The 16,412-nt window shown below is 40.8% G+C and overlaps 1 protein-coding gene across 1 annotated transcript in view; it reads right to left on the bottom strand.

Annotated features, from left to right (window-relative positions):
• The window catches only part of mdga1 (MAM domain containing glycosylphosphatidylinositol anchor 1), a 189,392-nt gene that overhangs the window by 43,990 nt on the left and 128,990 nt on the right, over nt 1-16,412 (bottom strand). The window contains exons 7-11 of the mRNA XM_028586466.1: nt 11,034-11,303; nt 8,852-9,181; nt 7,683-7,982; nt 2,167-2,433; nt 1,855-2,003 (exon numbers count right to left, since the gene is read on the bottom strand). Coding sequence (XP_028442267.1) covers nt 1,855-2,003; nt 2,167-2,433; nt 7,683-7,982; nt 8,852-9,181; nt 11,034-11,303 — 1,316 coding nt within the window. The remainder of the gene's footprint in view (nt 1-1,854; nt 2,004-2,166; nt 2,434-7,682; nt 7,983-8,851; nt 9,182-11,033; nt 11,304-16,412) is intronic.

The following is a 16,412-nucleotide window of genomic DNA, read 5'->3' as shown; positions in this document are numbered from 1 at the left end:
GCACAGAGCACAACATCTATTGCTTTTAAACCGCAGCCGGGATATATACAACTGTGTGACATCTTGTACTATCGCCTCACGCTGCAGTAGCTGCTTCTGCTGTTCACTCGCTTCTTGATTCTTCTTCACCAGTAGCCTCTTCCGGCAATAGATGTTGTGCTCTGTGCGTGATCTTGCGGGATCTTGCGCGATAGCGCATTAGCAGCCGAGAGGAGTATCCATCAGGCAAGTGTTATTTAAATATACTTCTGGTGTAGTTACAAACTTTCTAATGTCTCATTTTATAAGTACAGAAACTATTTGTACTACTGTAGAAGTTTGGTATCATTCCGGGCATTATTAGTGGTGTAATTTACGAGATACAAAGGTGGATCCATTAGCGCCTGCACTAAGCTAACCAGCTGGTAACGCTAACTCGACCAATGTTATAACAAGGGAAAAAAGCTTATGGGGGTTTGTTTGGCTTGAGGTCAAGGTGCAATGCAGCCTAGGGTGAAATTACTCCCAACCATCACTTTAAGGTGAATGTAACTGTTGAGGTGTAATAGGTTATTTCAGTGCATGTTAATTCTAAATTGAAGTTTGCAACTGCAAGACTTATTCAACACCCCTCACAGGGTTTTGAAAATGAAGTCATGTCAATGCAAAGTCAATCATTTGAGGACAAGATAAAACATGAAAATACCATTAAAAATGTACTCTTCTAACTGTCTCTGGGCTGAATTCTGGCTAAAATGAGAGATGTTGCAGTGAAGGCCTGGTCTTGTTGAGTGGTTGTTACAACACAGTGAACACATTATTGTCTGTCTGGCACTCAAAGCTAGAATCTTGCAGTGACAGCAAAGTAATTGTATGTGGCACGTAGTTCTGTGAACATAGGCACAACCCTCTAAATGGGCTTTTTAGAGCTGGTTACTCATCTTCAAATCTCTAGGTGCTAGAAAGTGGAAAATGAAGCCTGTGTTTGATATGACTGATTGATGAAAGCTGAATGATATGGCTATTCATGAAAACAGGGTAACAAGAAGAGAGTAGATAATATACTGTAAGAGATGAGAAGGAGGAAAAACTGAAGAATGGAGGTCACTAGGGCTGATTTAAAAATCTGAGAAACATTTAGATTAGATACAATTAGATAAACACAATTTAAATATCAAACTGAAAATTAGATCATAATCATACAAAATAAAAATAAATATAATAAATGTTGCATAATACAAGTAACATTTGTGCTTGGCCTTATTTCTGCCACCTCTGTTTTATTGAAGTATTTCGAGGTGTGCTCACTGCAAGAGGACTTTCCAATGCATTAAAATATGAAATCTGGCTAGGAATTGCATTAGAATGATATGTTTATTTATTGAAACTGGGTTAGTTTTCATTAAAAGGAGCCAAAGTCATTCATCAATCAATCAGCCTCACAAAAAGAGGAGAGGAGAGGAGAGGAGAGGAGAGGAGAGGAGAGGAGAGGAGAGGAGAGGAGAGGAGAGGAGAGGAGAGAAAGGTTGTGACATTGTTGTAATTCAGTGTAGGTCTCCTTTTATTGACTACACACACCTGATACTCCCCAAGCTCATGAAGCTCCATGTGAGCTCCATGTTTACTTAGCATACACACTTCACTACTTGCAGACTTGTGCGTATGTGTGTTCTTATCTACACAAGTTTTGAGCTTATTCAGTCAAGGCAATAACACACTTTCAAGAAAAACCTGGTTACCAAAGCCAGACTAGTTCATGAAAGTGTGTATGCATACATGTGTGCAATATTCCTATGTGCATGTGTAGTGGCTCAGAGTAGTTTGCGTGGGGGTGTGGAATGTATACTTTTAAGTATTTCTGCAGTATTACTTTACCTTTTGGACATTAATCCAGTAGCCTATGATGCGATCCGTGGCCTCAGGATCTTTCTGGGTCCACTGTAGGTTGTAGGAATAGTTGTTTCCTTTTAAAATTCGCACTGGGTTGGGTGTGTCGAAGTAGAACTCAGCATTGTAGGGTTGTGCTGTGGGATAGAGAGCAAAATGTCACTGGTAAATGATACTGAAAATGACATAACTGCCCCATGTTGACTATGACTATACGATGAATGAACAGTAGATAGATGAAGATATAGATAAATTAGTTGCCACAAATAGATAACATGGCATTGACTCATGTTCACTCACCAGAGACATTAAATGTGCATGTTGATGTCCCTGCGCTATTGCTGACTCGGCACTCATAAGAGCCGTTGTTGGTGGGTTCAAGCTTAAACTTTAGCTCAGGCGTCTCCTTCAGATCTGGCATGGGCATGCGGATGAAGTCGCCATTACGGAACCAGCGGATGTCTGTTAGGCGTGGCGGGTTTGTCCGCATGACTGTACACCTCAGGGTCACCATCTGATAGTTCCTACAACGTGTGTCCTGGAAGACTGGGTCCAGTATGGGAGGATCTGCAGAGACAACAGATTTGAGTTTTAGTCCATTTCAATTTAAAACATTTGTTAATTTCAGTTTTTAGACATTGTTTAGCCTGCCATGTCAATTAATATAATGTTCCGAGGTGAAGAAGCAAAACCATGTCATTTGTAACTTGTTTCACATAATCAATTTCTACTTAAAAATCACAATCACTTTTTCACATGCCCATATACGCTGACTGTTCAAAATATTTGGGACACTTGCTTTGTGATTAAGCATAGTGATGAGGTGTATCCGTGTAAAACCCATTATTCCTAATGGTTTTCCATTTTTAAATCTATTTCCATCATAAAGGGGGCGATGGAGATAAACTGAAGCAGAAGAGTTTGAGAGCTTAGAGATGTGGACAATGCAAAATGGACTGTAACGGTGTACATACATCACCATCACCCATGTCTAATTTTCCCTGCATTATCTTTTTGTTCTCTGCGGTGTAAATGCCCTCACAGCATCAGTTTTGACAAATAATCTGACACAAAGCAACTGTTACTGCCACAGGGGATCAGGCATTTTTATGAGGCACAGTACCATCCCTGCTGCTAAACTACCATAAACAGCTGTAATTAACCTGTCAGCAGGGATGTGTGGCTCTGCGGTTAATGACTAACTAGCTGTTGTTGCCCTGGGGTCAGCCAGGACACAAGACAGCCAAATGACTCTGCCACAAATCACCAGCCAACTAGTTCACCCCTGGCTAATCATGAAGATAATATACAAGATGCTAATGGTGGTATTGCTGTACTAACAGTGATGAGATCTGGCGTTAAGGCCCCTAAAGGTGAAGCAGCACGACTAGAGTCCCTTATGAATCAAGTTTATCAGGCACAGATGTGTAATTATAGTCTAATCTCTGTTATGCCTGTAATTTAGACAGAGAAGTCCAGGAATGAGCTACAAGGAGGAGAGAAGGAAACAGAGACAGATAGATAGATAACGTAAGTAGCAGGGGAGAAGACTGAAATTCAGTCACTGAGAATACAATTTTAACCATCCAGTAATAAAAGCAATAATAGAAAGACATTCAGAGAGGAACGAAATCACAGTGATGTGATGACAAATCATGCTGATGTTTAACAACTGATAGAGGAGGTGTCTATGAAATCCTGGTTTGAACATCTTTAAACATAAACTTAAAACCTACATCTTTAACTTGGCTTTTTATTAGAATGCGTTATGGCCATTGCTTAAATTAATTGGATTCTTGCTTTTAAATGTTTGATCGCCTTTATTTTATTTTGTATTGTCCTATATGCATCGCATCTTTTTTTTATTTGATTAGTCTCAACTTATTTTACTGTTCACATTTGTTTTGTATTATGAGCTTGTCAGTCATCTTTTAAGCCCTTTGAATTGCATTAAGCTGTATAAGAGATGCTGTACAAATAAAGGTTTAACAACACTGTATGGCTTCCACATTTTTACATTGTTAAAGTAAATAACCCTAAAGATACTACCTAGTTAACACTGCCGATATTGAATCTTCTTTTGAAATCTAAAGCTCATCTATTCCCTCGTGGGTATAGCTTTTTACTGTTTATTCTTTTGCTATAGATACAGGTATACACAGACATACCAAATCCTTGTGTGGCATCACAGTTTACCATTCTGTGCTTGCTCTCCAGTCAGAGGAACATGAGTAAGCTCCTGCATGCTAAAAAGACTGGAAACCACCATAACGTTTAACTTCTCAGCTTCTGTGTTGTTTTTAAGTACCATTATGTGGATGCAGCATACAGCTTCCCACTTTGTTATATGTAAATGTATGTATCTAAATTCATTCATTTAATTATCTGTGTCCAGTCATTATTATGTTTTTTGACCTCTTGAAATGAATGTGTTACCTACATTTCCTGCAGCCACAACAGAACTGGGGGTTTGGAGCTGAGGAATTGGTGAGTGGTCAAAGGTCACACTGCAATCCTTAGTGTATGGTCACATACCCTGCTCCTGCTTATAGACACACATATGCATATTGATGGCTATCTGACTTTGGAAACAGGTGGCAAGGGTAAAGAAAAGCAGGCAAACTGTGGAGCGATGGTGATAGAAGTAGGGAGGAGGGAGGGAGGTGTGTTGTGAGCTGGTTTGTGAGCAGTTTATAAATCATTCGATCCCCAGTAGAATGTGGTAGACAAGTTATTACAATCCCCTTACCTGACCTTAAGTATTAATTTCAACAATTATACAAGTTTCTTACCACAAGTCACTTTTTGAAGTCGTGGGGCTACTTCAATTTCTAACCCAACTTTTCAAATTCTGTGGAGCACTGTTTTCGCATTCATTTGCTACTCATTTGGGACTCACAGCACCCCACTGCAATGTTTCATAGTCAGAAGACCATAATCCATGTAAACACACCATCGCTATCTGTCTTATCGAATGCAAAATAGATTCCATCCGGGAATGCAACACCGACCAAGCCAAACATTTACAGTACGCAAAAGAAAAAATCAATTTACATAAGACTGAGCGAGGGAGGAGTTGGGAAGGAGTAAGATGGGATGAAGGGAGAGAGAAACAGCTCTTAAAGAAGAAGACAATGAGGAAGACAAATGATAGGGAAAGTGCGGTGTGAAAGTGAGAGAAGTCCATGATTGAGTATGGGAGGTGGGGAGAGAATGAGAGAATGCAGGATGCAGAAAAGGAATGACAAGACAGAGAGAGGTCCTCTCTCATGGCCAGCAGTTAGCTGATTGATGATGATGAGAATGGCAATAAGAAAGAACAGCCACCTCTCTTGGAGGGAAAGTGGGCAAGTAAAGAAGGGGAACAAGGCAAAAAGAGGAAGTGGGAGAGGCAACGGTGGCAAGAATCTGTGTATCCTCTTACTTATATCTGCCATAAAAAATTATGGCATCCTTCCCTTACATCGATCAACAGTGCTAAATGAAAGGAGGCAAAACAAACCTCATTAAATATAGAAACTAGGTAAATGTGAGCAGGGCATAGCAAAGGGCAGTCAGAGAAAAAGAAAAGATCTGTTTTTTCATACTTGGCTGTACAGCAATATCTCCTCATTTATAGTGTTTCTCCATCCACCAATCTGTTTTTTCTCTTTTTCCCTTTTCCATCTTTCTAAACTCCCTATCACACAATTTTTTTTAGCACCTCGCCAGACCTAACCCTGTTTCAAGCTCTCTCTTATACCTGTTTTTTGCTCTCTTGGTCCTGCTCATGTATTTGTCTCATCTCTCTATCTGTTTTTTTCTCTGTCCAGAGTGGGGTGGCCACCTGGTACATTAATCAGACTTGGCCAGTGTGGACGTTAGAGCTCACAGTGTTGCCCTTCCGCCCCGCCTGCATTAGCAAGGCTGTAAATCCTTCTTGGAGAGGAGAGGAGAGGAGAGGAGAGGAGAGGAGAGGAGAGGAGAGGAGAGTGATCTTTTTTTATCCTAACAGGCCCAGTATTCTCAGACACACAACACATGCAGTTGTTTCTGCTTTTAAGCAAAGATTTTTGTTCAAATTCTATAAAACATATAATGTTTGATTTTGTCCAGGATGCATTTTTAATTGCTCTATCCACATGAATAAATTGGTCTCTCTCTTGCAGTTTTGCTTCATTGGCAACAAATAAGTGCAGCTACAGCAGCAATGACTCTGGCTCCTTACAAATGTGAGCATATTTAATCTAAATATATATATATATGAGTCTAAAATATATTTATCCAGATAGATGACTTTCCTTTACAACTTTGATAAAATGCATTAGTCCTATTGCTAAAAGTAACATGGAAGTCAACATGAGAGGTCTAGTCCAAGAAGGAGATTTCCCTACTCTGAGTTGCTTGATGAATACAGGCCCAATTCTTTAATTTGTCCTCTCCTTTTGAGTCATTAGTGGTTTATATGTTTTAGATGTACTGTACTGCTCTTTCTTTTTTAGGATCCTCATGTTTTTCTAAAATCATGTACATTTCATCACTTTAATTAATTGTAGCCTTTTAACTGGACCTTGTATACAGGGCACACTGGGAGGATGCTGAAAGGGTCAAATTGAATACTGAATTCCTGTTAACATAATTTGACTGAACTATACCAAGCACTTCTAGTGCAATGATACACTGCTGTGCAAGAAAGATGGCTTCAACTTATACAGTACATTTAGTGACTTACCTAACTACATGTTACGTAAACTAATACATGATTTAAGTGTATTAAATCATTTATGTATTAATTAAACTCAGCTACAAGCTGGTTGTTGTTTTTTCTGAGTTATTAAAAATTATGGGTGCACAGACAACAGCAGCTAATTGTCCTTAAATTCCTCAGAACTAATGAAGCTTCTTGCATGAGTGCCATAACATCTTCAATACTTAATGTTGGTTTCATTAATTGTTCCAAATAAGTTGGTGGTGTCATGGAGAAGCTCAGACTCAACTGTGGGTGACATGTGATTCTATATGGTTTTATTAGAAGAATGAGGTATGTCTAAAGTATTCGTTCGTACTAGTAGATAGTCTCAGAAAAATCGAAAGCTCTCAGCTGTCTCAACAGTCAGAAGTGTCATTGCTTACCGGCACAATGCAAGAATTGAAAAAGTAAGTAAAAGTAGGTAAACTCATGGGAAGGGAGAAGGTATTGAAAGTATGTGTTGCTTTAGCAAGACAGATCCTACTGCTTTTTAAAAGCCCATTCTCTGGGAGATTTTATAGTGGCAGTCACCACTGGAGTGTTCACAAAGAGGAAGGGGAAGGTATAGACAAAACAGCCTTTACACTCTTATCATTACCATACATTTCCTTTTCTTTCGCTAGGGTACATAGTGTTGAGGAAAGTGTGACGATTATGCCATTATTGAGGGTGCGGCATAAGAAAAGTGCAGTGTTTTATTAGATATCTGATATCACCATAACAACAAAGAAAGAGTTTTCATGGCCTATGGATTTAAAAACTGAACTTCTGTCACACAGAGCTTTTATACTTTCATTTCATTGCATATATTCTAGTTCTGAAGTTCTGTTTTTGTATATTGCAGACAATACTACTACTATTACTGCCACCCCAGGGATAATTAAAGTTTGATGCAGCAATAACAGATGCAGCAATAACAGTATTTGAAAGCAGTTGAAACCAATCTGGACTTATTTACACCAAACTGGACTGCAAGAGTTGTATTCTCAACAAATAACCCCGGCCTTCAGCTGTTTGATCTAAACAATGGTGTTGCATGTTGTTGTAGGGTGAGCTCTTGGGTGAACATGAACTGATCCACACTTACACTGCACATTGAGTTGGACCTGTGCTTCTCTGCGTTTGATGTTCAGCCCGTTGTATGGAGCAGTCTGGCACCGGTACACCCCCATCATGTCCCGGCTGACGCTCTTGAGTCTCAGGCGGCCATCGGGTGTCTCCATCGTGGTCGTCCCTGATGGCATTAGCAGGTCCTTTTCTGTCCGTGACCATAGTATGGGTGGACGTGGTTTGCCATCCACCACCAAGCACACCAGGTCAACGTTTCCTCCCTCTCGCACACTGACCACCTGACCTCCGGGTGGAACCGACAACACTGGAGGAGAGACTGGAGGGAAAGAAAGGGGCAAAGAAAGAAGGGGAGGAATAGTAAGAAAAGGTTTCATTTTTTACCTCTACATATATAAAAACAAATAAAAAATAATGTATTTGAAAAGTGAGACATTCTTTATGATGATACAAATAATTTTCATTATAATAGTCACTACATAACACTACTTTACATACATAACACTACTATAATTTCATTTCAGAAGGAACAATATATAAAATAGACAAGTCCAAAGGAATGGAAAAGAAGGGTTATATGTTGTTAAATAATGAGTCTGGAGGATGACATGACTTAAAGATTACAGATGGGAGATACAGACAAACTGGATAACAGAGACAGACGGAGAATAAAAAAGTATGAAATAAACTGACATTTACAGGGCTAATTTCATTAGACAATCACAGTTTCAGTGCAACATAGGAACAATAAAAAAGATTACTGCTTAGTAATTAAGTGCTAACATTATGGTTAACCACACATGAGAATGCACATACGAACACACAGAGACACAAAATCCTAAAACAACTTGACAGTGACTGTGTGTTCAGGATAAAGTCATCTTGAATAATTAATTCATATTTGTTTCTTAAACTATCAGCATCTGACTAACCTCTGACCAGTATACATGCCACGAAGTACACATTTGAGTGATGCTACTGATCAGCAGCTATGCATGCATTTATGTACAGCCCATTGAGACATTTGGATTTCTCATTGCTTGTGGTTTGAATATAGAGAAATGCCCATTAAAGGATTTTTTAATAAGCTATTTCACTCTAACGGACAGATGCTTCGAAAGTCATTGAAATTTGTCTCACTCTGATAGAGATAGGCCTTTAAAAGAAAAAAGACAAGGAAAACCTCACCACTGTTCTGAGAGATGTTGACATCCACACGGAGCTCTGGCACCCTGCTGCCTGGGAAGTTCGCCACACAGCTGTAGGTAGCCAAGTCTCTGAACTTCATGTCCACAATCTCCAAGCTACTGGTGCCGGGTGCCATGTCTGGGTCACTGCGCAGCAAGATCAGGCTATCCGAGTTGAAGACAGGTGCACCGTTCTTGTACCATGTGTAGTTGACCTTGTCCTGCGGGGTGGCATCAACGTGGCATGACAGCTTGAGGTCCCGACCCATCTGGATGGTCTCGCTGTCCTTGTTGGAGTCTGGTGTAATCTGGAAGGTCAGGTTGCCCATTGCTGTGTATGGTAGTAGTAGGGTGAAGAAGAAGAGAGAAGAAATGGTTAAATAGAGGGTACAGTGTCAGATTGGCTGTGCTTCAGTCTTGAAAACAATTAATATGGGAGGGACTATTTCAAATGCTTACTAAGAAATGACTGGGAAAAGACCAAAACGAATTAAAGGAATTAATAAGAAGAATTTGTGATATTTTCTAACATCTCTATAATCTTTCACTTTCAGTCTGAATGATATTTTATGACGTGAAGCACCTCATATTCACTCACAAACTCACTCAATTTACATTTAGCACGTTCTACAAGAGGCCGTTGCTAGCAGTGGAGTAGCAATTTTTTGTATATACAGTAGTCAGGATATTATATTATATGAATAGCAGAAATGTGTGCCTTTGCAAAATGTGTCTAAAAATATATAAAAAAAATAATCTCCTGTCTGTTTTGCTGCCATGTCAAAATACAAAAGATACAAAACCGTTTTGCCACATCCAAATACAGAAATGAACAGGTAACTCCAAAAATTTGATTAAAAGAGATTGTAAATAGGTTTTAGTAATTAAATTAAACATACAGAATTGATATAGTAGTGAGGATAAGTGATAAAGAGAGAGAAAAAAGCAATTAAAAGAAAAGAAATGTAACGGAGGAAGGTTAAGATGGCTAATGCAGAACAGTAGATGAGTTTGCGACATAGCGCGTCAGGAATAAGGAGGGGGCACTATGACAAAAAGAAACAAAGGGAAAGGGAATATGAAGAAGAAAGAAAGAGAGAGGGAGGAAGAAGCAAATTGTGAAGGAGGAAGATACAAAAGGAGCCAGATACAGAATAAAATAACAGGGGGATAAGGGGTGGGGGGGCAAAATCAAGGACAAAGAGTTACTCTCACATTGTCACATTTCATTTTCAGTTTCAAAGGCTACGTTTCCTCAACAGATTTCCATGTTGAATACAAAACAGCTCTCTGTTTCCCCACTAATGGGAGAGACAGGCGAGAGGAGGAGAGGAGAGCTTGATTTAAACTCCTTTCGAGCTTGTTAACAAGATGCTTGATATGGATATGAAGCAGTGACCATATGTTTAACATGATCCTGCAACCTTTGTAAGTGTTGGGACAATGTTGTGTGTGCATGGGAAGCCTGTGGCTGTGTGCATTTATGTGCAACCTGTGTCACCTGCCTACCTGTAGACTTCTATCAGCACTCACTGAACACGAGTGTGTGTGTGTGTGTGTGTGTGTGTGTGTGTGTGTGTGTGTCTCATTCAGCGACTTGCCACCTGTGCTGGTGTGATGATGCGTTGAGGCCCATTAAGCTAACAGGAGAAACCCATCCAGCATACGTTTTCTACAATGTTAACTAACAGAAGAGACTGTTACTAATTGCTTCTACTCCAGTCTAACTAATTGGAGTGAATAAAGATGATTAAAGGGACTAAAAATAGCCAGAGGGGAGGGAGAATGGAGGGCTTCTGTTTAAATGGCAGGGGAATTACAAAAAGAGCGATACTTAACCCGCCTATCCTGACAAGATCTCAGATCAGCGCTCTCTAACGATGGATCGACTGCTCATGTGTCACACACCGCACAGACACATACAGTACACACATATATTTTCACACATTCACACATTACAGCAGAAAGCTAGCAAGGACCGGACAGATGGCACTTTTCATTTTAAGTAAGGGAAATCATCTTAGCTTTAAATACTTGATTGAAATAGGCATGGACTAAGGTGATGAAAAGTTTGTTTGACCAAATATTCTAACTATAATGATAAATATTTATCAGGTGTGTGTGTGTGTGTGTGTGTGTGTGTGTGTGTGTGTGTGTTTGCCCCCCAAACACGTGTTACTTACTCCTGACAACGAGATTGGCGTTTTTGCGTGCAGGGTTGCCCACATTGTTGACAGCTGTGCAGTTGTAGAAACCTGCGTCAGCCGGTGTGACGGCCCGCAAAATCAGCGTTGGCCCTCGAACTTGTGCACTGAGGGGAAGAGGGCTGGGGTAACGCGACCACGTCACAGTAGGGAGAGGAAAACCTGCCATAACCTCACAGGTTAAGAGCACATCCTGCCCAGGATCCACCACCACCGTGTCGTTCACTGACAGCCGGATCATTGGGGGAGCTGAGGGGGGGAGACACAGGGGAGGAGGAGAAAAGATTATTGGAAGAGAAAAACACTTTCTCTGTGGTTACATGGAACAGAAACAAGTCGTTTGTCTCGTGTTTTGCAACTGTTGTACAAGATTGGTGGTTTAGTGGGATTGCAGGATGGTTACAGGAGTATGCATGTAAGTGATGACATTATTTAAAAGTGAGAATAGGAGTATGTATCTGTTATGTTGACATTTGAGTGCGTGCATATACGTAACATAATCTATAAGGAAACACAATTTCCCTACTAACTTCTTGAATTTGAGGTTCTGCATCTCAAAAGCAAATTTTTATAAATTAGTGGTTTGACATCCTGGTCTTTACGTAAATAGCACAACTGTTTTTCTATTTTATCAGCAAGTTACCATACATTCTTTACTTGGTATCCAACTCAACCCTTGCTTTAAGTAAAAATATGAAAAACTGTGGTTCCTGAGGACCAGCCATAGAGCAGTGTACATTAAATTAATCTTGAGCAGCAATTAACTCCCAAATGCTCAGAACCACTTATGGATATTTCAGGGGAGGGAAATAATGCTTGCTACAGAGGATCACCACTTAAATCCCAAGACTCACAGGCAAAACTGACATCTAACCAAATCAGCAAACAACAGTCTTTTGTACATTTGTTCTGACTGCTAATATGTACTGTGTGAATATGTGTAAATATGTGCCTGAGTGTATTTGTTTCTCACATGGTGGTGTGTGTGTGTGTGTGTGTGTGTGTGTGTGTGTGTGTGTGTGCCTGTGAGCCATTGTGCATTCTTGTTCTTCTGCTCTCATATCAACCAAATCTTCCCCAAGCCACTGCGTCATTTTTCTATGACTGACCTAACAGGAAAAGTACATAATGACCCAAAATGCAACTTCAGAGGGGGGGGGGGATCCTGTTGCCAGACAGAGATCGATTGGACCCCAGCAGTTTCAAAACACAAAAAATGGCAGAGCAGTGGGAGCGAGAGACACACACACACTACATGGTACATTGCTGAACAACTTACGAGGAAGGAGACAATAAAAGACAGGACTGAAGCAGGAGAGGGGGAAAGGGCCAAACGAAAACAAAAAAAGTATATTCATCATCTAAGAGGAGGTTTAGAGAGAGGGAGGAGTTCCAATGAGCTTTTTTGTTTGTCTTTACATATGTGTACCAGATTCCGTAAGTCTACGTGAAACATACTGCAGGGGCTCAATTTTTAAAGTGTTGTAGGGCGCTAGCGAGCCATTTCTGCACGCCTATTTATGAAACTGTTGTGACGAAAAGAGAGCTGAGCCAGAAGGCAAAGCTCTCGATCTACCGGTCAGTTTTCGTTCCTACCCTCACCTATTGTCATGAAGGCTGGGTCACGACCGAAAGAACGAGATCCAGGGTACAAGCGGCCGAAATGGGTTTCCTCAGGAGGGTGGCTGGCGTCTCCCTTAGAGATAGGGTGTCAGTCATCCGTGAGGAGCTCGGAGTAGAGCCGCTGCTCCTTCGCGTCAAAAGGAGCCAGTTGAGGTGGTTCGGGCATCTGGTGAGGATGCCCCCTAGGCGCCTCCCTAAGGAGGTGTTCCAGGCCCGTCCAGCTGGGAGGAGGCCTCGGGGAAGACCCAGGACTAGGTGGAGGGATTATATCTCCAACCTGGCCTGGGAACGCCTTGGGATCCCCCAGTCGGAGCTGGTTAATGTGGCTCGGGAAAGGGAAGTTTGGGGTCCCCTGCTGGAGCTGCTCCCCCCGCAACCCGACATCGGATAAGCGGATGAAGATGGATGGATGGATATTTATGAAACCATTAAAATTTTGGTGAGTTTTTGACTATGGGAAAGTCCCCAAAAGGCGATTCATTGCGCGTAATAATAATAATAATCAGGCCCTAATAAAACATTTTATGTGGCAATGACAAAGACAAAACACGACCGAACAGTAGACATATGTGATGCCAGTTAAAACAATACTGGGAAACAGTGCATGGTAAAAATTATAAATTATAGTGAGTAAGCCAGTTTAAACAGGTGGGTTTTGAGGTGGGATTGGAATTATGTTATGGTTTCAGACTGACGGATGTGTGGGGGCAGGGAGTTCCAGAGCCTGGGAGCTGTGCAGCTGAAATCCCACCCATGGTGCTAAGGCGTGCAGTGGGGATGGTTAGGAGACCAGCAGAGGAGGAGCACAGAGAGCGGGAGGGAGTGTAATCCTGGAGGAGGTCAGAGATGTAGGTTGGGGCTAGTTTGTGAAGGGCTTTGTAAGTGAGCACAAGGTTTTTATAATCAATCCGGTATTGAACAGGGAGCCAGTGTAGTTGGATGAGAACGGGGTGATGTGGTCAGAAGATTTTGTGCGGGTAGTGATCCGGGCAGTAGAGTTCCGAATGAGAAGAAGTAGAGCTCTGAATGACAAGAAGTTTGGTGGGAAGGCCAGAGAGAACAGCATATAGTCAATCCGGGATGTAACAAAGGCATGGACAAACACTCCAGTGCTGGACTGGGTTAGGGATGGGAGGAGTCTGGAGATGTTGCAAAGACGAAAGAAAGCAGTCTAGATTGTTGGTGTTTTCATCACTTTTTGTTTTTGTGTTATGGGTTTGTTTTCTTGTTCTCTCCTGTTCTTTGGAGACATGTGGGTTGATGGCGACTGGGGGTTGTGGGGTGTGATGGATCTCTCCTGGCATTTTGATTGTCTATTGATGTCTGATTGCTGCACTGCCCCTATATGTTATTACCCTGCTTCTGATTTTAAGGGTACTACAACATGTGTTAATTATTGTGGGGCAACATGTGTAGTTTACATGTAATCAGTTGGAACGTATATGGTGTGAATGGCCAAATTAAGCGCACAGCCTGTCTAGATCTCTTGCGCAGACAATGAGTGGATGTTGCCTTTATACAGGAATCTCATTTAAGACGTTCGTTGTTTTTCGAACAAGCACTACTATGTAGCAGCATCTGCATCGCTAGACACCAAAACTAGGGGCTCATTAGTAGTACTGAAGCGTAGTATCTCAATGAATATATTGGGACATTTTGGTAGCGAGGATGGTAGGATTTCCTTTATTAAGACTATTATAGCTGGGCGCAAATTTGCTTTTATTTCTGTCTGCAGTCCATCCCAGTATGAACCTGAGTTTTCCCCAAATTAAATACAGCCTTACTGCACCTCCAGGATTTTTCGCTTGTTCTTGATGCAGATATGAATTCCTTTGTAAACCTGACTTTGGATAAATCTGTTCACCACTCTACGCCGGCTCAGTAACGTTCATCTAAAGATTTTAAGAACTTCCTGTCAGCACTTAGCTTAACAGATCTTTACCTCACTATTAATCCTACATCTAAAAATTACACTTTTTACTCGGCAAGGCATCAGACTTTCTAGAATAATCTATGTACTAGCCTCAGCTGCATCTGAGATACATAATGTTGTCCTCAAGCCCTGTTCTCTATCAGATCACAGTATTGTTTCTGTGCACGTTACACTCCTGGGCACGCCTCATAGGACATTGTGTTGGTGGTTCAATGTTTCACTTCTCAAAAATGAAGATTTTTGTATCTTTTTTAAAGAAAGACTAAATTAAATTAATACAGGCTCAGTAGATGATCCCATATTTGTATGGGATGCCATGAAGGGCTGTATTCAATATAGCATAGACATGCCCTGCTGGGTTCTATCACTGGATGCCGAGAAAGTGTTTGATAGGTTGGAATGGGATCTTTGGAATCCTTTGGATACATTTGGAATAGGTTCACAATTCATTAGTATGGTAAACTTACTTTTATATGCAAATCCCTTGGCAATGGTCAACATTGGCAATTTTTGCTCTGCCCAGTTCCCAGTATCTAGGGGAACTTGTCGGGCTGCCCTCTTTCGCCGCTACTATTTGCCCTCTCCCTCCCCACCACTGGCTCAGAAAATCTGACATCCGTCAGTGCATCCCATCACATTTTGTAATACAAATCATCGGATATCATTGTATGCTGATGATCTCCTTCTCTATAGGCAACACAGGTTTCGCAGCTCCACATTTGCTTTCCATGTTTGATTTATCTAGCTTCTTTTCTGGTTACAAAATGAACTGGACAAACTCAGCACTGATGCATTTAAATTCTGCTACATCTCAAACTCTGCTGCCTTCCCACATACTGTTAAAGAAAATCATGTTCCTTCAAAGTTTAATTGATCATTTTGAAAAAAATTCTGTATGCATGTGTTTAAACTGTCTCACTATGAGCTATGATGTGGAGATGTAAGCAAAATGCTCATGCAGGAGGTTTTTGCTTGTGTGACAGCTGCAGGTACATTCCTAGGCTTGAGACTTTTTATAAAATCTGTATGTTAAACTGAGTGAAGTTTGTCTTTGAAAGGCAAGGCAGCTTTATTTGTATAGCACATTTCAGCAACAGGGCAATTCAAAGTGCTTTACATAAAACATTAAAGAGCAGTTAGAAAACAATTAAAAAACAATAATAAACAAATTAAAAACATTAAAAGACAAGAATAAAATTGAAAGTGCAGTATAAGAATAAAAGTTACAGTGCAGTATAAGAAATTAAAGTTAATAAAATAGATTATTTAAAGAAAAGCAACATCAAAAAGATAGGTCTTTAGCTTAGATTTAAAAGAACTGAGAGTTGCAGCGGACCTGCAGGTTTCTGGGAGTTTGTTCCAGATATGTGGAACATAAAAACTGAACGCTGCTCCCCCCTGTTTAGTTCTGACTCTGGCAACAACAAGTAGACCTGTCCCAGACAACCTGAGAGGTCTGGGTGGGTCATAGTGTAGTAGCAGATCAGAAATGTATTTTGGCCCTAAACCGTTTAGTGATTTATAAACCAGTAAAAGTATTTTGAAATCAATTCTTTGAGGCACTGGAAGCCAGTGTAGAGACTTCAGTACTGGAGTGATGTGATCCACTTTCTTGGTTTTAGTGAGGACTCGAGCAGCAGCGTTCTGAATAAGCTGCAGCTGTCTGATTGATTTTTCAGGGAGACCTGTAAAGACACCATTACAGTAGTCAAGTCTATGGAAGATAAAAGCATGGACAAGTTTTTCCAGATCCTGCTGAGACATAAGCCCTTTAACCCTTGATATATTTTAAGAAGAGGACA

Source organism: Perca flavescens, chromosome 1, assembly GCF_004354835.1.
Source record: "Perca flavescens isolate YP-PL-M2 chromosome 1, PFLA_1.0, whole genome shotgun sequence".
Classification (NCBI taxonomy): Eukaryota; Metazoa; Chordata; class Actinopteri; order Perciformes; family Percidae; genus Perca; species Perca flavescens.
The sequence above is the reverse complement of the archived record's forward strand: the minus strand, read 5'-3'. Positions and strand labels throughout refer to the sequence as shown.